The following is a 21,538-nucleotide window of genomic DNA, read 5'->3' on the forward strand; positions in this document are numbered from 1 at the left end:
CAATCCTCTCTTCTCCCCCTCCTTTAAAAAAAACAAAAAAAACATCCACTCCCCCTCAGCTGTCCCCACCCCAGATTCCCTAGCAATTTTCCCCAATCCCAAACACTTAATTGAGCAATTGGGTTTCCTCACGTGTCGGTTGATTTGTAGTTTGAACACGTGGCTCATTCAAAAAAAAAAAACGGAATAGAAGAGGATTTTTTTTCTCTCCTTCTTCTTCGTCGCTTCTTCTTCTTCTTGGTTGTAGTCGACTGAGAGGCGGGTGCCTGCCTTCGCGTGTGTGACATTGTCCGTCTCTTCGGAGGAAGACACAAAGTAGTTTCTCCTCCTTTTTTCCCTTCCCTACCCGGCCCATCGTCGTTTGGAAGAGCGCGCAAGATTAATAATTAAGCGTTTATTTATTGCGCGGTGAAAGAGGCAGAGAGAGGGGCGAGGGAGCGCAAAGCCACTACGAGGCTGCCAGTTTAAATCTATCGGTCCACTCGTAGTCCACTGAAGGGGATTTCTTTTCCTTTTTTTTTTCTTGGTCTGTTTTGGGGTTACTCCAAACGCCGCACACAGGCTTTCAAGAGCCGGTTCGTTATTGTTTTTTTTTTTTTTTTTTTTTTTTTTTGGTTGTGAACATGAATAAGCTATATATTGGCAACGTGAGCGCCGAAGCCAGCGAGGAGGACTTCGAAACTATCTTTGAGACGTGGAACATTCCCCACAGTGGTCCCTTTCTGGTCAAAACCGGCTATGCGTTCGTGGACTGCCCCGATGAGAAGACTGCAATGAAGGCCATCGATGTTCTTTCAGGTGAGACGTTTGCAACGGCGTGAAAGTGCGTTTTTGTGTGTGTGAGTGTGTGTGTGTGTGTGGCTCTGTAGGGAAATACATGTGATCACTGTGATTGGGTTGTATTGCGTTATTTTTAAATATGGATCTATGTTTTTAGTATTTTTTTACAATTGCAAAATTGAATAGTAAAAAAAATACTAGTCTCGATTGGATTCTGTCGTGGAGTCGAACCTTGCTGAAGGCCTGTGCTCGGGTTCGGGTTAGAGGTCGTCGTCGCGTGTGTGAGTGTGTTGCGGCTTTTCGTAGCATCTCAAACAGTAGTAAAATATAAGCGTCTTTTGAAAAAGTCCCCCAATTCTTCTCGAGTAGCCACAAGTCTCTCGTTGTGTAGCCATTTTGCCCATGCTGACACACCAGGTGGTTTAATTGTGTTGCTCAAATGTAGGCCAACTATGAGGCGCACACTTGCTTGTTTTTTGCTTTGGGTACGCTACTATTCAAATAATAAATGTTATAGTTGCTCCGTGTCACACATGGGATGCTTTTATCCGAATGCTTTTGAATGAAAAGGTTTCGTCGTTGCAACTCGCCGTTGTAAAGCCATTTGTGGCAATCTGTTATATGGAAGTCTGTGGATCTGTTTTTATTGAATTAAAAGAGGAAGCAAATGCTTCACAAGTAATGATTAATGCATGAGTGTATTTGGTATTTTTTTTTTAGGTAAAGTTGAACTCCATGGGAAACTTCTCGATGTGGAACACTCTGTGCCAAAACGTCAAAGGTAGGTTAAAACTTCGAACGTGGTTCTTTTGCTGAAAGTTTGTTTATTATTTTTACCTATGTTTAATGTCGCCCCCTCCCCCTTAAATGTTGTGGGGGTCAATGAAAAGGGGCGTATGGCTTGTTGTAGCTTCCCCACACCCCCACCCCCCTCCTCCACCGTGACTGTGGGGTGCTGCCTTTTGGGCTCAACCGTCACATTTTTTTGTTGCACTTATTTTTTGTTTGGGGGAAACAGCTCGTGCATACACGAGATGTGCAAACAAAAAGCTTCCCTTCACACTAAAATGAAGTTCAGGGCGATAGCAGGCGTACGTATACTTACAGGCCGCATGGAGTCGTCCATTTGAAGGATCTGCTCCGTCACTGCAGGCTTCCGCCCCTCTTCGTTTTTTTTTTCGCCTTGCATGAGGTTGACGCTAAAAGCTGAATAGGAAGACTTGGGGGCCCCAAAGTCACGCAAAGCCGAGATGCACAGCTGCACACTCGTTGCAACATTTCTCCTTAAGTATTCTCAATTTAATGACGTTTGTGGGGTTTTGTCTCAAAATGCACGTAGTTTGGCTCATTGGGTGTGTATTTTGTAATGGTGGTGAAAATACGGCATTTGTCACATTTATGGGGTAGTTTTACATGTTTTACGTTGATTGTGTGAGCTAACGTGTTGAATGATTCTCATCATGGCTACACGTAAGTGTATCGTGTGCAACGTGTCGTCTGTTTGAATTATATGCCCACTAAAATGTCTGCAAGGTTACGTTGAAAACGTGCAAAAATGTCTGAAATTCCGCATCGTATTTTTATATTTTGTAAATTCGGTATTTTTGAACATTTTTTTAATCTAAAACTATAAGTACATTTCGTATTTCGTGCTTAAAAAAAAAACTCACCAGTATGTCATGCAAGCATTTTTGACGTTATCAGGCAACCATTGTGTAATGCAATAGATGTGCTAAATTTATATATTAACACAAATAAATGGCTGTATCATTTGTGTGTGTGTCACAAAAGTGTGTGTTTATATAGCAACAGAGTTGAGTTTCACCCCCCCCCCCTTCCCTTTGAGGGAAAAAAAAAGAAAAACAAATCTTTTATAGTGTGAAATTAAACTAACACAGGGACGTATAGGCAGGACATGAGTTACACACATGCTGGGCCATTCTTTGCATTCTGCAAATATCAGCTGGGGGGAGGGATGGGAGGAGGGGGCTTGGCCAATCACCATGTCTTTAACCTTTGGACTCCTCAGGAAAAAGGGAAGTGCTATAAACAGTCAGTAAAGATGCAAGCATCTACAATGTCCATTTTAGGGTTAACACAACATAGGGTGCAAATTCAATTCACGGTTTAAAAAGTATAATGAGACTGCTCAGCTCATGGTATGAAGAAGTGTTAGTGCAGTATAAAAAAATAGGTCCATAGAAGTGGCAAACCTAGAGGAAAAATACACAACTTGTTTTATCGGGAGAATATGTGACAGTTTAACTTTGGAATCTTGTGAAAGATTGAAACTAATTTTATGACCTACTCAGTATTGAGGAAAAAAAAATCTACGGTACATGTAAAATTAGTAGGTTTTTTTTTTTTAAACATCCAAATTTCTTAAGGAAAACATGCTGATCAGTAAGGTTTTGTTTTTTGCTACAATTGTTAATTTTAATGTAAAAAAAAAAAAAAAATCTTCCACAACTGAGCCATGTTGCTTGCAGCGTATTTGTGATTTTTTTTTTTTATATTAAATATTTTTTTTTTATACAGTTTGACTTACCTCCCAGGGTCACATTTGTGTGTTTGTGTGGCGGAGCGGGTGGGATAAAATGAAGCAGGCACTACCCAAAATCCCCGCTGAGTCACATGTACAGGACAAAAAAAAAATGGTGTGGCTATACAAGTCAAGTGTGTGTTTGCGTGTGTGCCTACAATATTGCTCTTGAATTCATTTTTTAAAGTTGTTTTACACATCCTTTTTTTTTTAACTTCAGCTTTCTTGTGAGATTTGAGTCCTTGTGCATCTGTTTATAAAAGAAACAACAACAGTGTGAAGATGGTGCTTTGCTTTGAGAAGTTTGGGTCACAAGTTCACTATGAGGCCCCACCTGTTAAAAAAAAATCTTATATAAAATGGAGGGTGAATTATGAATGTGGCCCCTTGTCGTCCCACGTCTCCTGCACTCTACCCATAGGCTCATATCAACATCGCTTTTGTACTTGACTTTCTCCGTATTTTGTGAACGAGGTTTGGGGGGGCGGTGAAGACCCAAATGTGCAACAGTCTTTTCAGTTGAGTCACCTCGTATTGTCTGGCTGGATATATTCAACTCATTGGAATGTTCTAGGGGATCTTAGAAATAGTCATCTAATATAGTCATCCAAAATAGTCAACTAAATGAATTAATTTCTATTTGGGGGGGGTCACAGCGAGCATTTAAGGTACCTGTGTATGTGTAGGAAGCCAATGTGGAGCTCAGTCAGTCAGAACCAGTGCGTACTTGAATAGTCTGATGATTGGAGGAGTATTGAGTGGACACTGTTGTGTGGATTGAATTGCCTCCAAATTGTTGAGTAGGATATAAGATGCACCCCTATTTAAAAAAAAAAAAAAAATCCACTCAATGTTTAGTTTGCACATCTTTTTCCGTTCTTTTGAATGTTTGGGCCCATTTCTTAACATTTACGATGCTGGTTTATTAGAAAAGTAGATGAGGTCTTGGTCTTGGCCATCACATGACAAATCAGCCCGAGTCACTACCCCCCCCCCCCCCCCCACCCCCCACCTTTTTTTTTTTTTAGCCAAGCTCTACATGTTCCTGTCAGTGGACTTGTTCGTGTCCATGGTAACACGACCCCACCCCCATCGAGTAGAGTGGGCCCTTGTTACCCTTGCCTGAAACAGGACTAGTCCCCCCTCCACCCTACACCACCACACCCCAATCACCCATCCCCAAATCAAAGGCTGCATGGGGACCGGGGAATGTATAGAGAACCCAACCCCCACTCCACTCCACTCCAATCCACACCACCCCGCCCTCTAACCCTGCCTGACTTCTTCTGTCTGTGGAGCTATAGGTCGGTCCTGGTGCATTTGCACATTTCACATGGTGTTCCCACCGCAATGCAGAGCATACAGAATGTGTGGGTAGGAGAGGGAGGTGGTGGGAGGGGGGGGGGTTGTCGGTGGTGGGACGGATCAGCCAGGAATGGCACACAGTTGGCCGGAAAGGGCTGGAATTCCTCTTGGAGGTTATCTGTGAATTTTCTTGGCAATTTACTCATCGTGGTAGTCAAAGCGTCGAGTAAGGCGATGAGTTAACACATGCTTCAGGTTGGATTTATGCAAAATATATCAAATTAGAAGTCCACAAGTAACTTCAGATGGCCTTTAACATCCCATTGACACTTGTGGGCCTTTTTTTTTTTTTTAAGGACAAGTGTAAATCTGCACACACTGGTTTTAGGTCTTGCCTCACGAACGTGATGGCCCTTCAGGTTTGTCAACACGCAGTGGACTTTGGAGTGGCCTTCCATTTCTATACAACAGCATGCAAACGCTCTAAAGCCTCAAACATTCATTGCAGCTTTAAAAAAAAAAAGTCTTGTGCTCTCAGCCTGTATCCCTCTTAATTTTGCCACTGGTCCACTGACTGCATTTAATGACTAACGTGACTTTCGAACCAGTCAGCACTGTTAGTTCCGCTCATCTTCGCAAGATGAACAAGTGCACGAATTTCATTCTTCCCCATTCGTGCACCTCCCCACCCCATTTTTTTCCCCCCTGTCACAACAGTTGGTTGATCCTGGAAAAGTGCGAGTCACTCTAAGAGCCACCTTTTAGTACACTCTTGCCATTGCAGTTTTTTTTTTAAGTCTCTCTATATGCTTCCTTTGCTTTTTTTTTTTGTTTGTATTTCTGTCCTAAACAAATCAAGTGCATATTTAGCATCTTAAAAATGGGGTTCCCTCATTTTCATTTATAACCTAGCCAATCAAATTCAATTGCTGCGTCCTCAACAAGAGGGTCTCTACACCTGCTAATGTTCTCCTGGAAACAATTGTTCATCATAGTTGCAGTTTCTGTAACCGATACATCCCAGACAATGGAAAAGTGCATAGCACTTTACTGGTTTTCCCTTAACTCATTCACTGCCATTGATGACTATAGACAAAGGTCTTTTATTACTGAGCTACCAAGAAGTTAAACATCAAATCCAGCCACTGGGCTGGCAATGAATGTGATAAGACCCCTCACATTGCTGAAATAAATGTTGGCTTAACTTTTTTTTTTTTTTTTTTTTTGACTAAAAGCACCTACCACTGAGAGCCACTATCAAGTTGTATTACCTTTTCATTCAACATTGTTTTCACTTCTTCTCTCGTCAGGAGCTGTAAACTGCAGATCAGGAACATCCCGCCTGACATGCGGTGGGAGGTGAGTGCCAAAAGGCTACTGAAAATTTCTTTGTTTTGCTACATCTCATTTATAAGCCTTTTGGGGTCATCTTTCCTTCTTTTTTGGGGTGTGTGTGTGGACGTAGTACATGCTTCATTGGTTTGCACATGGCTGCACCTCCTCAGCTCAGGCCAAATGTGGTTGGAACAAATGATTTGACATTGTGACGCTCTAATTTTTGAGGCACTGATTTTTGAATGCACAACAAATTAGGGTGAGGCATTCGGATGGTTGTTTTTGAGAAGAAATGGGCAGAAATGCCTCCTGTCATTGGTCTCCAAAACGAATTGGCTCACACCTTGTATGGTGTTCGAAATCTGTCTGCATCTGTTTCTTCAGCTAATCCACGTCATGCTGTCTTTCAGCGCAAACGATAGTGCTAGAGTCGCTGCTAAAGCTGCATGTGTGTGCAACTGCGCACATAGAGGGATGAGCAGGCAGAGAAAAGTGTGGATGAAATATATAGTCTTAAAAAGATATATGAAAAAATGGTGATCAACTAGGCCAACGCATTGTTGTTTTACGACTCCCTATTCATGAATGAGTTTAATGTTCAAACATCGGCACTCGGGTTGTGCGTGTGTGTCTGTATGAGAGAGAAACACTCTGGAATTATGTGCATGACTGAGATTTTGGAGAAAAAAAAATATACAGAATGGGGAGAAGCATATCTACGTAAAGAACCATTACAGGCCTGTCTCTAAACTACTTACATCTTTTTATGGTTACTAGTATAGAGTTAGGCAAAATTAAAGGGTACAAATGGCGTGTTGCGCCTTTTACTGCTACACAAGCATTTAAAAAAGTTTTAGAGTTGCCTCTATGACATAAAATTATAGGTGCAGTTCTTAAAATCCACAGTTCAAAATTCTCTAGGTTCAAAAGATTTTTAGTCAAAAAGCACCTCAAAAACTCGAAAGAGGAGTGTATGTTAGCTGGTGCTGCATTTTAACTTATTTTTTTCCCCACCCTCACAATAAAAAGTAGCATGAGTTGAGCAACAGTGCATGCGAACAGTGCATGTGTCCTCTTGGTCACATGCATTACATTTAAATTCCACTTTATCTTCTATGTTGTCTTTACATTGAAGTCCGTACTTGCTCTTCCTACATTAAGGGATAATATTGCTGTTTTTTTTTTTTTAACTCCTGCATATGGCTCACTATCTCTAAAATCACCAACTAAAATCGCCTGCATACAGTGGTTTGGTTGTGACGGTGTGCGCTTGGAGTAGTGTTCCATTTGGGGAAAGAATAATTCATAATTTCCTCTGAAACACACTTGTTCTTATGGTAACTGTGATGTGATGATTTTACAATTTCAGCCTGCCGTCAAATGACCATAGACAGCCTCTGTGCCTTTTTCGTTTGTTAACTGGCGTCGCCTCCACACGTGTTGCTAGCATGTAGCCCAGGGAGCTGGTTGCCTTCTCCAAAGGTGACGAGGAGGTCTCCCGCTCCCTTGGGAGGAAGGGGGAGGGTTAGAAAAAAAAAATAGGCTAATCTGGGATCTTTTGATGCCAAGGCCTTCTATGTATCTTATCAGGTAGATTAGACAATGGCGGTCGTGCGTGCAGCCCCTCGGCGTGAACGCGCTGGCGAGAATAGTGGCGTGTTCACAAGCTGTAGTGGGTGGGTGGGCCTGGACCATTTCCTTCCCGTCCATGTGCTCCGATTCACAGAATGTGTAGCATGAGCTCGCACCCCTCCCCCAGCTCCTGCTGGAATGCACCCCACCCTTTTCCTGAATGGCCTGGATTCTCATTGGCCAGCCCCCGCAGAAGGACGGGCAGGCCAGCCAGCCAGCAGCCGCCGCCGGGCGCCGCATTTTGTAGGAGGCGCAGCCAATGACTTGGAGTTGACATGGCAGAGAGGCGGGAGGCTGCGTGGTTGGTGGGTTGCCTCAGGGGTGTGTGTGCGTGGAGGGGGGCAGTCTTGTTGGCTAGAAAGTGGGGTTGAGCTCTTAGGGGGTGTGGTCTCGGGTTCAACAGAGCATGGTCAAAGGTCTCGGCGCTGCTTAGATCCTTCGCTCCCCCCCTCGCCCGCGGTTGACCAAATCGATGAATTCAAATCGCGTGGTCTCCAGGTGGCCAACTTGATGCGTCGCCATATTGGAGATTTTCAAAGGACCCCCCCCCCCCCCCCCCCCAAATCCCCATCCCCCCCAGTTGACATACCGTGCGATTGCGACGATTCAAGCATAAATTCACCCAAAGCAGCCCTTTTACCATTCATCATTAAATACACAATCTAATAAAATATAGTAAAGGTGTTGTGTAAAATGGCTGCATTTATTTTTCAAAAGATGCCTGAGACATCTTTAGCTGTGATTGTAGCTTTCAGAACAAGGATTATCACAAGCGTTTTGAATATTTCTGATGCTGCCCCCCCCCCCCCCCCCCCCCAAAAAAGAAAAAAGGCAAGCTATTGTAGGGCTGCACAAATAATCGAATTTTAATCGCAATCACGATATTGGCTGCCATGGTTAATTAAGCCCATCATGGGCAATATTAACACTAAAAAAAGCCATCTACCTTACTGTACACTTCTAGGTGTTGTTACAGGCATATTGTTGTCTGTGCTTGGTTTTGAGTGGGCTTTATTTTTTTTCATTGCTTTGCACTCAGCAAGTAAGTTATCTGAGTTGTCCTCTGTACCAAGTTTTTGCCATGTCCAAAGTGAATTTGTTTTCTTTATTTATTTTAGTTTATTATTACTTTTAAGTGTCAAGCCTTGAAGCCTTGTTTGTATATTGCTTGTTTAAAAAAAAAGTGCAATAAATAGACATGTTTGACCAAACATGATTAATAATCGTGTTTTCAGTATTGACCAAAATTATGGCGATTATTATTTTGGACATAATCATGCAGCCCTAAGCTGTTGCATCTACTGTAGATAAACTGAAGTCCCGTTGTGTCTAATGTTCCACTTTAACTAGTCCCCATCGATGCGCTTACCAACAAAAGGTGTCATTCCTAAGCTGACAGGCATTCTAATTGTCTTTCCGCTTCCCAGGTGTTGGATGGTGTGTTGGCCCAGTACGGTGCTGTAGAATGCTGTGAACAAGGTGAGTACATGCTTGAGCTTTTGCTGTCTTTGCATCTTTTTGATGCTTAATATTTAGTGAATGTGTAAAACCTCTGAAGTTCCTTTTCACAACTACAAATTGAATTTGATGCGAGGGTAGCCAATAGTCAATGATGAGTGAACGTCTCCACTGTGTGCTCCTTCGCAGTCAACACTGACACAGAGACTGCAGTTGTCAATGTTCGATATGCAGCCAAGGATCAGGCCAGGCAGTGAGTACACACACACACACATGCACGCACGCACACGGTTACCTCGAAACATCTTTATTCTCTATTAGAAATCATTCTCATAGTTTTTTTTCTGTACACTTAATTAAAAGTAACTTGACATTACGAGTAATGGCAGGATGGCCAATGTTACTGTAGCAAACGGGAGTTAAAATTGCCATTTAGTGCCCCCTAGTGTACATGAATCGCATTTGGTTGGAGAATTGTTCATGTAATTTTGTCAGCAAGGGGTCTCAAACAAATGGTCTGCGTGCCAGATCCGGCCCACGAGGATTATTTAGTGAAGCACTAATAAAATAAATAGAACCGAACCCTTTAGTCCTGCTGTTCAAAAAACTGTAATGTCCTTGCATGTGTTAAAGGATTCGCTCAGTCGCGGTTCTGTCCCATCGCTTCTTTTATTGAAATAAAAGAAATACACTAGGAAAAACATCGCCCCAACTAGTGCTCAATAACAACTGACTCTGTCCTCCTCCAGTCTTCCTTGAGACCGAACAACACCAAACTTTACAATACACAAAAATTGTTACTTTTACAAGCTATGCCCAGAGGATCTGTAACTTACAAATGGCCAGTTGCCACGCTTGAGCGAGTTAGCTTGCTTATCGTTGATCAGTTACAGAATGTAGAGCACTTTACTAGCGTACACGGTATCATTAGCATCTAGATTCGTCCTACTACTACACAGTGCAGGTAAAAATCCTTTGAACCTACAAATTTGGTCTATAATAAGCCTTGTATTTTATGTGACAGCATGACTACTTCTTGTCATTACGCGAGTGCCACCCAATGTCCAAAATGAGACACCATTTTGTTTTGTTCAATTCTTTGCACTTCACTGCACTCCTTGCAAAGAAGTTGTACAACCTCAGATTTGGAGCAGCGCGTTTTTCTTACTCCAGATGTTTGCGTTTATATTTTTTAATTTTTTTAATTTTTAGATCATCTTAATATGTGTTCTATACAAAAGTTGTATCACGAACAAATGGAAATGAAACGTTACTGTAGCTTTATTCCAGTTTGTAGTACTGTATGAGCATCAGAGCAATCTATATAGATCAACATTAGCAAAACAAGTGCATCACTTGGTAGGACAGGGCCAACAAATGTATTCTTTGCCCAGTGTTTCCCAACCTTTGTTGAAAACAAAACTAAAAAGTCACAAGAGGGTTAAAGTTCCATCAATGCTACTATCTACACAATCGGTTCAATACTTCAGGCATACAGTGGATAAAACGGAGGTGAAGTCCAAATTTTTCTTTGTAATATGTTCAATGTGTGTCGACTAATCTAAACACAGCTCTCTGATGAATTACTGTATATGTTTGTAGACTATGAATTAAGCTGCAAAATACAATTGTATCAATTTTGTAACGTGCTGTCACTCAAATGATATCACAGTTGCTCAAAGCTCAGTTAACAACCAATCACGGCTCATCTGTTTTCTCAGTTTGGCCATTCAACAACTTCGCTTTGATTGGTTATTTCCTATGATTCTTTCGAGAGTAATTGGCAAAACGGCTGCAGTCTGAATAAAAAGTTTGATTTTTCTGCTTAAATAGTAGCCCACGCTCTTATAAACAGTTAGTTCAAAATTAACTTATGGATCATTAAATAACAGACTGAATATTTGTGTTAACTCTTTGGATTGTTTTGTACAAAACAACCAACATTTTTTTAGGTTGTCTTGTACAAAATTGCCCATTAATTTTGGGTTGTTTAGTACAAAACCTCCCAGAAAGTATGGTCAGTTTGACCCGCATATTGGGTCAGTCCTTTATTGACCCGTAATTGGGTTATTTTTAACCCCCACTATTTTTAGTGTATCATTAGACTCAACTGGTTGGCTTGCAACCAGTCCGGACTTGTATCCTGCCTCTTGCACAGTGAATGAATACTCACAAGGACAACATATTTTCATCCATCGTAAACAAGTAATAGCCATATAATAATGATATAAATGCATTAAGAATACTTACTTGAAATGTTTAAAAGTGCATGGGGTTCACTATTGTAGGTATTATATACATAGAAGTACTGTAAACAACACTAATTTTGTAATACATTTTTGAATCATTTTGGTGTTTGGCTTTGACAGAATTTTTCACAAGGTGAATTGTATGCACAACAAAATGCTATATTTAATCACTGTTTTGAAGAGAACATATAAAATAGAACATTGTACGGTGGAGAATATTTTTTCCCCTTTAAAGGGAGTACATTACCGTATCTGTTTTTTTTTTTTTTTTTTTTTTTTTTTTTTTGCGGCATATCCTTTACTAAGACTGTGGCTCTGGAGCTTCTCACGGTTTACTTTGGGCAAAATGTATTGTACATAATTTATTGGCAAGTGTTTTTGTGTGTGTGTGTGTGTGTGTGTTTTTTCTTTTTTTTTTTGCACTACAACATGTGGTTAGCTCAAGCCAGAGTGGCTGATAACGCGCTTATCTTTGAATACTGCCCAGTTTTATCATTGTGTACTACAAAATCGAGTTTGCGTATGGTAAACAAGGTCGACTATGTTGCGGATGAACCTTTACGTTACCTCTTGCATTCTCTCTGAGATGTTAAAGGGATCTTATCTTACCCGTATCCTACAGTTTAATCTGATTTTGTTTGCGCTGTCCCTACTGTGCATAAGCCTCTCGGTACTCTTAATTCATAGCCCCTCCGGTGCAATCAAACAGCAGCATCTCTTCATTTCCTAGGGCGATCGAGAAGCTCAACGGCTCCATGATGGAAAACTGCGCTTTGAAGGTGTCCTACATCCCCGACGAGACCGCAGCGCCGGAGGGTCCTCCGGCAGGAGGTCGCAGAGGCTTCAACGCTCGCGGGCCGCCCCGGTCCGGCTCGCCGAGCCTCGGCGCGCGGCCCAAAGTGCAGTCGGACATCCCGCTGCGCATGCTCGTTCCCACGCAGTTCGTCGGGGCGATCATCGGCAAGGAAGGCGCGACCATCCGGAACGTTACGAAACAGACTCACTCAAAGTTAGTATGGAGGAGAAATTGAGTGTTTTGCTACGCTGGTAACTAGACAGGGTGGAATCTCATTGCTTTTAATCTTTCCTTCCAGGATTGACATTCATAGGAAAGAGAACGCAGGTGCTGCAGAGAAGCCCATCACAATTCACTCCACAGCTGAAGGTTGTTCGAACGCCTGCAGAACCTTAATGGAGATCATGCAGAAGGAAGCACAAGACACAAAGTTGTGAGTCGGCACCCTTCTTACGTTCGAAATGTTTGCATTCGTGCAGGTCAACTCCCATCACCATTTGAGACCATTTTTTTGTGTCATGCTGTAAGTAAGCAAGGCCACCAAATGCCTAAAAATAGGCTGGCGCATCAGCGGGGGTCTTGTGTCAGCTCATGTTTAATGTGAAGGTGAATTGATCACATTTGTCCTGCAGTACCGAAGAGATCCCGCTGAAGGTTCTCGTACACAACACCTTTGTGGGAAGACTCATCGGGAAGGAGGGACGAAACCTGAAGAAAATCGAGCAGGACACGGGGACCAAAATCACAATCTCCCCGTGAGATCTCTTTGTTACAAGCATTCTGTCGACAGCTCTCAATGCTTATGTTCTCACACCGCTCGATCCGTGCAGTCTGCAGGACCTGACCCTGTACAACCCGGAACGGACCATCACGGTGAAGGGCTCCATCGAGGCTTGCGCCAGAGCAGAGGAGGAAGTGATGAAGAAGATCAGAGAGTCGTATGAGAGTGACATGGCCGCCATGAACGTGAGTGAACCACAGCAAGACAGAACTTGATACACTTGCACGGTCGTAGATTTTTTTTTTTTTTTTACCTCATGTGACTTGCAAGGTTGACTTAACGATTTATTTATTTTTTAATAACTTTCAATGGCAATGAATGAGTTAACTTTTTCACCAATAGTAAAAGTGGATATTTGACTGCTATGGCAATGAATGAGTTAATTAACCCGGTGTTTTGTGGTCAAGTCATTCCAACTGTTGATTTTAACTGCACTTGTTTCTTTGCAGCTCCAGTCGAACCTGATCCCAGGCTTAAACTTGAACGCTCTAGGTCTGTTCCCCAGTGGCTCCCCTGGCATGGGTCCATCCATGTCCCATGTCCCTCCCCCCGGAGCCGGCGGCTCAGCATTTGGAGTAAGTGACAGCCTGTCCAATCTTGTTTATTAGCATGTCCCGTAGACCTCAACCCGGTGTTTTGACTCGCTCGGTCGCGATTGGGTCAAGCCGCGGGGACGTATCTCTTGTTAGTTCGTAGCAACCGCCGTTTCATGTTTGTTTCTTCCTGTAGTGCAGTCCTTATGGGGGCGAGGCTCCATTTTGGGCTTCTATGATGTCGGCGAGCAGCCAGCCCCTCGCTGTAAGTCGCCTGTCCCAGAGAGCTTTGCACGGCTTGTGGCTGCTCGCTGCGGGATGACGCTGCGACAAAGGGTGGCTTGCATCTAACACTGTCCCTAGCTGCCCCTTGACCTCTTGAGCTTTCAGGCCCTCGTGTGCGAAATGTAACCGGTAGCCACTTGGCTACTTAAATGTTTTAGTCGCGATTGAGAGCAGTCCTACCTTGACACGGAGGCAGTCAAAGCAGGTTGTTGGCCCTGAGCTGGCATATTGATTGGCGTATTGGTCTCGATCCAGAATCAATAATGTTTGAGTGTGTGATTGACTTGAGCACTGGCGAAAGCTGGTTTTGTTTTTGAGAGGAGCAAAGTGGCGGGCTATGGCCTTTTGCATGAGAACATCCGTTATTGTATTAAAGCGTCAGACTCTGGAAGCTGTTATTTTGTGATCTGATTGTAGAGACATTGTCTTAAAAAAAATGCACATCTTTTTTTCAATGTGCACAGTGTAGAAACTGGTTTCTCTGTACAGTGAAATTCTTACTTTGCTGTCCACACAGTCGTAAAACAAACAATAAGTACAAAGTTAAGTCAAACAAGGTATAAACAATACATAAGTAGCAGAGCATACGTATGAACTGTAATGATGGGTTTGCGATTATTTGAATGTTTTGTTTGACTGTTTGACTAAAATTTCATGAGGGCTGGGCAGGAAATCTATGATCAATTCATCACTTTAAAAATCAGTGGTTTGAAAATGAGCTAAATCAGGAAATTAATGTATTTCAAAAGTGGCAAAATATCAGACGAGTTGTTTACAACAGTTGCTAACTACTTGATAACAAGCAAGGCTATGGATGTTCCATTTGGAGGGGGGGGGGGGGGGTCATATCGCCTAGCCCTATTTTCATTCATATGTAGTTTTTAGGGGTAAAATAAGGTTTAATAATAATAAGGTTTCTCTTATGCTTTGCTTAAGGCCGAATCGACCTTAAAGTTGGGCTTTAGCGCCCTCTGTTGCTTTGGTTAATAGTCCATTTTCACATGAACTAACATTACTGTTTGAGCAACTACGAAACTTGGGAAGTATGCAGTTGACACTTTTAAGTACTGTACATCGGCACAAGTAGTGTTGCTTAGTAGCTCGGATCCTCAGTGGTGCTTGGACGACAGCATCCAGGCTCCATTAACAGTAATATGCACCCCCACTCAACAGGGACACCCGGAGTCGGAGACGGTCCACCTGTTTATCCCAGCGCTTGCCGTGGGAGCAATCATTGGCAAACAGGGTCAACATATCAAGCAGCTGTCACATTTCGCCGGCGCCTCCATCAAAGTAAGTCGGCAAATAATCTTAATATTATTGAGCCTTTTCTCAAAACGAATGTTTAATGTTGCATCTCTCTCAGATCGCCCCCGCAGAAGGAATGGATCCCAAACAGAGGATGGTCATCATTGTTGGACCACCAGAGGCTCAGTTTAAGGTGTTGTACACCCACATAAACTGAGCTCTCTTTAAATCTTATTGCTTAGGTTAATTGCTGTGTTTTCCCTGTTGTGCGGCAGGCTCAGTGTCGCATCTTTGGCAAGCTGAAGGAAGAGAACTTCTTCGGACCTAAGGAGGAGGTTAAGCTGGAGGCCCATATCAAGGTCCCTTCCTTCGCAGCTGGACGAGTCATCGGAAAGGGCGGAAAAACGGTAACCAAGAGTTTTAGTGAAGCTCGTTCAAATGAGTTCCGCCGTTGAAGTAAAATGGTGCTTCTGATGAGCGCAGGTAAACGAGTTACAGAACCTGACCTGTGCTGAAGTGGTGGTGCCCCGGGACCAGACTCCCGACGAGAACGATCAGGTCATCGTCAAGATCAGCGGACACTTCTTTGCGTGCCAGGTGGGTTTTTGTCCTTAACTTGTAGTTCGCAGCCTTTACTTTCACCCGGGAAACACTTTGATCAAATATAACTAAATACGGAGTAAAAAGGGACTGACCCGACTTTTTGGGCAAACCTCGTGAGGATAAGCAGCTAAGAAATGGATGGATGGATATTTGGCATAGGACGGGTTTAGAACGCCACAACATTTCTCGTCCCTGCACAGCATGAGATTTTTTTTCTTTCGGCTTTTGCTTGTTGCTGCTCTGACAGTAAAACACACAGCTAATGGTGGTGGGACTTCAAAATTACTGTGACCGTTCCAAAAGATGTATGGACACCAATGCTTGTATTTTGACATGAACTTTTTCATTTTGGAAAAAGCATGTCACCCTAACGGCTGACTTTGTACCACAATACCCGCAGGAGATTCACGATTCGCAACTCGATACAAGCGACACACCTTGGTCCTGATATCACATTCAATTGACAAAAGGGAGCGCTAAAAAACTGCTTCATTGCGCTGGCATTTTATTGTGCGGTTCCTGTTTCCAGCGTTTAGCTCAAGCTCTAGCAATTAGCTAGCAATGCTCAAGTGCACTTAATTTCGCCTGGCGAGAGCAGTCGGATGCTGATAGCCTGACAGTTGCCGTTCATACTGATCACTTTTGAACAAACTAGGCTAACATATGTTCTGTGGTCCTGACCTCACTTTGCCTTGACCAAAATGGATCTAAAATCTTAGTATATAACTTAAAAATATTTTGATTATTAAAAAAAAAATCTATACATATGTCACTCATTCACAAGTGAAAATGTTATTTGCTCGTCTGTGTTATTTTTCACCAAGCAAAAAATATATTTCTATTTATTTAAATTAATACCCAGTCTCAACATCTGCAGGAAAAATACAAGATGCTCCAATGACTTTCAAATCATCTGTGTCAATACTTTGGTGTACTAGTTGAAGAAATGGTTGGTAAAATACTGCCAGATAAGACAAAAATGTTTATAAACACTGAAAAAAAACAAATACAATTTTTAAAAAGCCATACATTACAGGTAGGGCTGCACAATTATGTCCAAAATAATAAAAGTAAATAATTTAAACAAGTTCACGCCCCAAGACATGGCAAAAATTTCGCACACAGGGCAACACAGCTAACTTATTTGCTGAGTGTAAACCAATGAAAAAAATAAGCCGACTTAGAATCAAGTACATTATTTGCTTTTAAGCAAACTTTAATAAATTAGCGGTCAAAATGTCCTTTTCGGTCATTTCAAACCAAATTAATTCCAAGCTAGCACGTATAGTATATATTAGGAACACCATTTCACACTGGTAAATATTAGGATGAGAAAAAGACTTTTGTCACGCAAACATGTGGGAAACGTTGCCCCCTGGTGGTATTATGACAAAGTGCTCGATTTGACTTGTAATAAAAAAGTGTTTGACTTTTTAAATTTCAATATCGCAGAGGATCAGCTTAATTGTGGCAGCCAATATCGTGATCGTGATTAAAATTCGATTAATTGTACAGCTCTAATTGCAGCCAAACAGAGCAGTACGTTTGTAATTTGTTAAATCAGTATTTCGAAAGATTAACCTGTAGCTGAAAATAAGCCTGGTTCTTCTTTTTCGATAACGTACCCACATCAATAGAACGGTATTATTAAAAACATACTCAATGTTTCAACAAATACATTTTGCACTAAGCGAAATCTGTTCATAGAACTTGTCCAAGTTGGTCAATTTCATCTGAGGCTTCAAGTCTGTGATTGGGGGTTGACTAAGGAGATCTGTTAGCTTCCTAACACCGACAAGCCATACCTCGGGGAGCGAGCTAATTTCCTTCAATTGTCATCGTATGTCCGTTATGGTCACTTTCCGGAGCTTGTGACTATAGATGAGGAATTGACTGTTGTTTTGTCCCCTCTTTTATGTTGAAGATTTTCACTCCAAACTAGGGTTGGGCATTTAATAGGATTGATTGATTTAATGTGAGTTGGTTACCCAGGAAGAATATTTTTGACAATCCGATTAGAAGCAATACCCCGTTTGATGTGAATTACTCGCATTAAGATATCTGCGAACAGAGAAGCTAGTTTACAAAAGCACAGCCCATGGTGCCAAGATATTGAATTTTTCCCATCACCCTTGGGAAGATTTGTAGAAGTCAATCAAGAGACAAGAGAGAAGTCAATCGTTCTGAGCATTTGCGAGATTTTTTTTTTTTTTTTTTTTTTTAGTACACTTTCTTAAACAATACCGATGTTGATGTTGTCCCTTAAGGCAAAAATTGTATGTTGTGTAACCTAATATGAGTCGTCTCTTTTTTTTTTTTTTCAATTAACTTCTATATGAGTTTTCATGTAGTCTGTAAACCCGGTGGCCTTTTTAGGTTCATCCTTTTATAAGGCTGGTCATGAATAATTTTGCTGAAGGGGGTTAAAGGTTGCATTAAGACCTCTTGTGGGTTTTAGAAATTCAAAGTCATCTTTCTTTGATAGGAAAGAAAGTATCCAAGTAAAAATATGCTCATTTATCTTGCAAACTCAGTGACTGAGTAATGTGTGCAATCTTTTGACACGTGATATGTATTTCCAAACTACTTATTAGGAGAAATATCCTTACCGTAATTGCAGTAATTATTTGCAGCTATAATTGCTCATGAAAAATAACCCATCAAATTAATTGGACAAAGGCTGTATTTACTTCTGAAAAGCATCTTTCATTCTACATGAAAAACAATCTCACAATGGAGCTAGCTGGTGGCGCGTATCCACCAGAACAGAAGTGCAATTTTATTTGACGATAAATTAACATATTAACGTATGCCCGCATTTCTGTGCACATTTGGACGCAAGAGAATTTATTCTCACATCTGTACTGTATGTAAAGGGGGAAAAACGCGTGAATGCGCGTTAAGGCTGGTGGTCGAGGGGCGTATGTTAAACATGGGTGTTTTTTGGTCTTCCAGCTGGCCCAAAGAAAGATTCAGGAGATCCTGGCTCAGGTGAGAAGACAGCAGCAGCCCAAGCCGGCGCCCGGGGCCCAGCCTCCGCTGGCCCGCAGGAAGTAAGGCGCCGGCGTGCCCTGGAGGGAACGGTGACTGAAGCCGCCTGACTCGCGAAGACGGTTGGCCGGACGGATGCGGCGGAGTCCAGGGGTCGGACGACGAGGTGTTACGAACGCTCATCTCAGGGGTCAAAAGGTTCTTTTCCGAGCCTACCAAAACATCCAAGCCCCCCCGCGCCTCGCTTGAATGTTCGAGCGCGGCCGAGAGACCTCCTCCCCCCTTTCCTCCTCCTCCTCCTACTCCTCTTCTCTAAACCTCCACCAACCTCACCTCTCTGCATCACTGTAGGAATGTATCGGAGGGCTCCCATCGACGTCACCTTGCCCTCACATGTACGCACCCCTCGACCGCTCTCCTCCTCCCCCAAGGGCGTGTCTACCTTTTTTTTTTCTCCTCCCCCATTTTTTTTTTTTTTTTTTTTAAGTCTTGCAACAAGAAGAAAAGAAGAATTGAGGATCCCCTTCCTATCACCTCTTTGGTGCGGTACTTCAAACCCGACAAAGATGTTTTGGTTGACTTCAGATTTGGTTGATACTTTTCAGTGTTTAATTGGTAAATGAAGCTTTCTCATGAGTTGAAAGAAAGGAAAGAAAAAAAAAAAAGGCATTGCTCTCACGGTCCCGGTGGGACCGTCAGAGGTTTATTTAGGGAGGGGGGGAGTTGGCTCAAATTGGTCGGGCCACGTTTAGGGGAAAGATTGTTTGAGGCCAGGACCCCGAATGGGTGGATTATAAACCGGGTGTCCTGCCCGTCTAATGAAAGTGGCATTTTATAAATTCGGATGCATTTTATAGATAGTCCTAAATAAATAGATGAATATATATATACAGTATATAAATATACATAAACACACCACACATAGATATCTATATATATATTTCGAGGTGAGGGCAGCGCCGTGACTGACACTTTGGGAAATGGTGCTGAAATGCTGCTGCCCAGGAAAACCAATTTAATATGCATTTTACTTAACTACCTCAGGATCTAGTACCTCAGAAGAGAGAAAATGATTATATATAACTATATAAGAAAAAAAATGTTCTTTTCGTTTTTTATTTTGCTTTTGTGGTATTTTGTATACTTTATAAAGCTGATAGTCTTTGAACATTTTTATTTTTTTAAGAAAAAAAAATTTAAAATTTTTGGTCGGCTGCCAACTGACCCTTGCCTTCAACTCTAGTGCTTTATGGTGGCATTGTACATGTGTGTGAGTGACTAAAGATGACCCTGTACATAACGTCTATTTGTACATAGCAGCCCCAGAGCCGGAGTTGGCACGCCTCAGCTGGCGGCTGACACGAGTATCCAGAGAATCGCCTCGGTTTTTTCCCCTGAGGGTCCAACCATCTCTTTTTTTCGAAGAACAAGAAAATGACAAAACACCATTTGAATCAATGCCAACCGTACATGCAATGCCATTTAGTTTTGGGATTGACTTTATCGGGAGCGGTACTTTAATTTGTCCATCGAATCCGATTCCTTTCTGCGCTGCGGGTTAGAGCGAGCCGCCATCTTGAAACCGAGGCCCCGAACCCAACCGGCTTAGCAAACTTAATCAAGTCTACGTTCACGTCGATCACTGCACGCTGAGGGTAGGGGGAGTCGCACTGACGGATGCATTTCTTTTTTCTTTTTAGTTGCTATAGCGAAACATGATTTGAAAGTTCTGTGACCTGAAAGTGGTTTTTTTTCTTTTTTTTTTTCGACACAGACTGACTTTGGAGGGATAAGAAGTACGACAAAAAAAAAAACCCTGACTCAGAAAAAACAAAACAAAACAAAAAAAAAATCAATTTCATTTGTGTCTTCATCATGCCGAATGTAAATATGTTGATTGTGGTAGAAGTTGAGTGTATCCATGCTTCCACAGTAGAACGCCGTCTACCTCAGCTAAAGGGGGGCTGGGCGGGGGCGGCAGTTGTGCCACTAGGTGCACCCCCGCCCCGCCCCCCCACTGAGCGCCAGCGCGCACGTTATACCTCAGCCCACACCCCTCCCTTTCCGGAACACTTCTTTCCACACGGGCGCGCCATGCTAACATCACGCTTAACTGAGTGGCACAAGTGATACTTAAAATGACCCCACCCCTCCTTCCACGACACCCCCCTTTTTCTCTGCAGTTTGTTTTGATCTACCTCTTTAGAGAAGTATTTGAAGTAGAGGCATTCTATATGTTAGAATTAACTCCCTCTCCTTTTCCCGCATATGAATGAAAAATGAAAATCATGTACTCTTTAGGATTGAAAATTTATCGAAAGTGATCAAAAAAAAATATTTTCAGTATTTATATGTACACTTTTTTGGCTTAATTGAACTCCTCCGACCATCACCATGTCTTTCTGCTATCTCTTTTTGGTGGTGTGGCTTCCTTGTATTTGAACATTTTGCTTTTTTTTGTGGGAAAAAAAAGGTCTAATCACCTGTTTTGATTTAGCTTTCAATAGTTGATGAGGAAATGCAGTTTTCTTTTTCTATAAGGGCCTGACTTTTTTTTCCCCTAATTTGTAAGACTACAAAATAGATACAAGTCCTGTCTTGTTTCCCTTTTGTCTTTCAAAAATGCTATACTCAATTGCTGCTTTTTTTTTTTTCTTGGTAGCCATTTTCTTCTGTTAGCATTTCTTGGCTGTGTAACATTCTCTTATGGGACTGATATCAGGGCTCGGGGGTTCCCCCCTCCTTTTATTTGGGAAAGTGATCCAACTACAGCATGAAAAAACCTATTCCCCCCGTCTGCAAAGATGCTTGTGCCCCTTCACCTCCCCATCACACAGTTCCACTTGTCAAATGCCTCTGAATAAAGGACAAAAAAAATCACCTTGGTTTCTTTGTCATCTTTTCTATCAGCGAGATGTTTTGTTGCTCTCATTTTTTTTTCCTCTCAAGGATTGTTGTATTCCCACACACAGAAAATGGTGTTTCTTATTGATAATCTCC

The 21,538-nt window shown here is 42.2% G+C and overlaps 1 protein-coding gene across 2 annotated transcripts; it reads left to right on the top strand.

The window, feature by feature from the left end:
- Window positions 1–611: 611 nt before the first annotated feature.
- On the top strand, window positions 612–21,386 carry igf2bp3 (insulin-like growth factor 2 mRNA binding protein 3). 2 transcript variants are annotated; one of them, XM_088404726.1, is made up of 16 exons: window positions 612–798; window positions 1,501–1,561; window positions 5,938–5,986; window positions 9,022–9,073; window positions 9,242–9,305; window positions 12,032–12,310; window positions 12,396–12,530; window positions 12,730–12,852; window positions 12,928–13,063; window positions 13,328–13,453; window positions 13,608–13,676; window positions 14,870–14,989; window positions 15,063–15,137; window positions 15,220–15,351; window positions 15,428–15,541; window positions 18,503–21,386. In XM_088404726.1, the coding sequence occupies exons 1-16, from the start codon at window positions 624–626 to the stop codon at window positions 18,602–18,604; spliced, it is 1,812 nt and encodes a 603-aa protein (XP_088260852.1). In that variant the 5' UTR covers window positions 612–623; the 3' UTR covers window positions 18,605–21,386. The 2 variants fall into 2 exon arrangements, with proteins under 2 accessions (XP_088260852.1, XP_088260853.1); XM_088404727.1 differs by lacking the exon at window positions 13,608–13,676.
- The last annotated feature ends 152 nt before the right edge of the window (window positions 21,387–21,538 follow it).

This window comes from Hippichthys cyanospilos, chromosome 21 (assembly GCF_059441005.1).
Source record: "Hippichthys cyanospilos isolate Australia breed blue-spotted pipefish chromosome 21, RoL_Hcya_1.0, whole genome shotgun sequence".
Classification (NCBI taxonomy): Eukaryota; Metazoa; Chordata; class Actinopteri; order Syngnathiformes; family Syngnathidae; genus Hippichthys; species Hippichthys cyanospilos.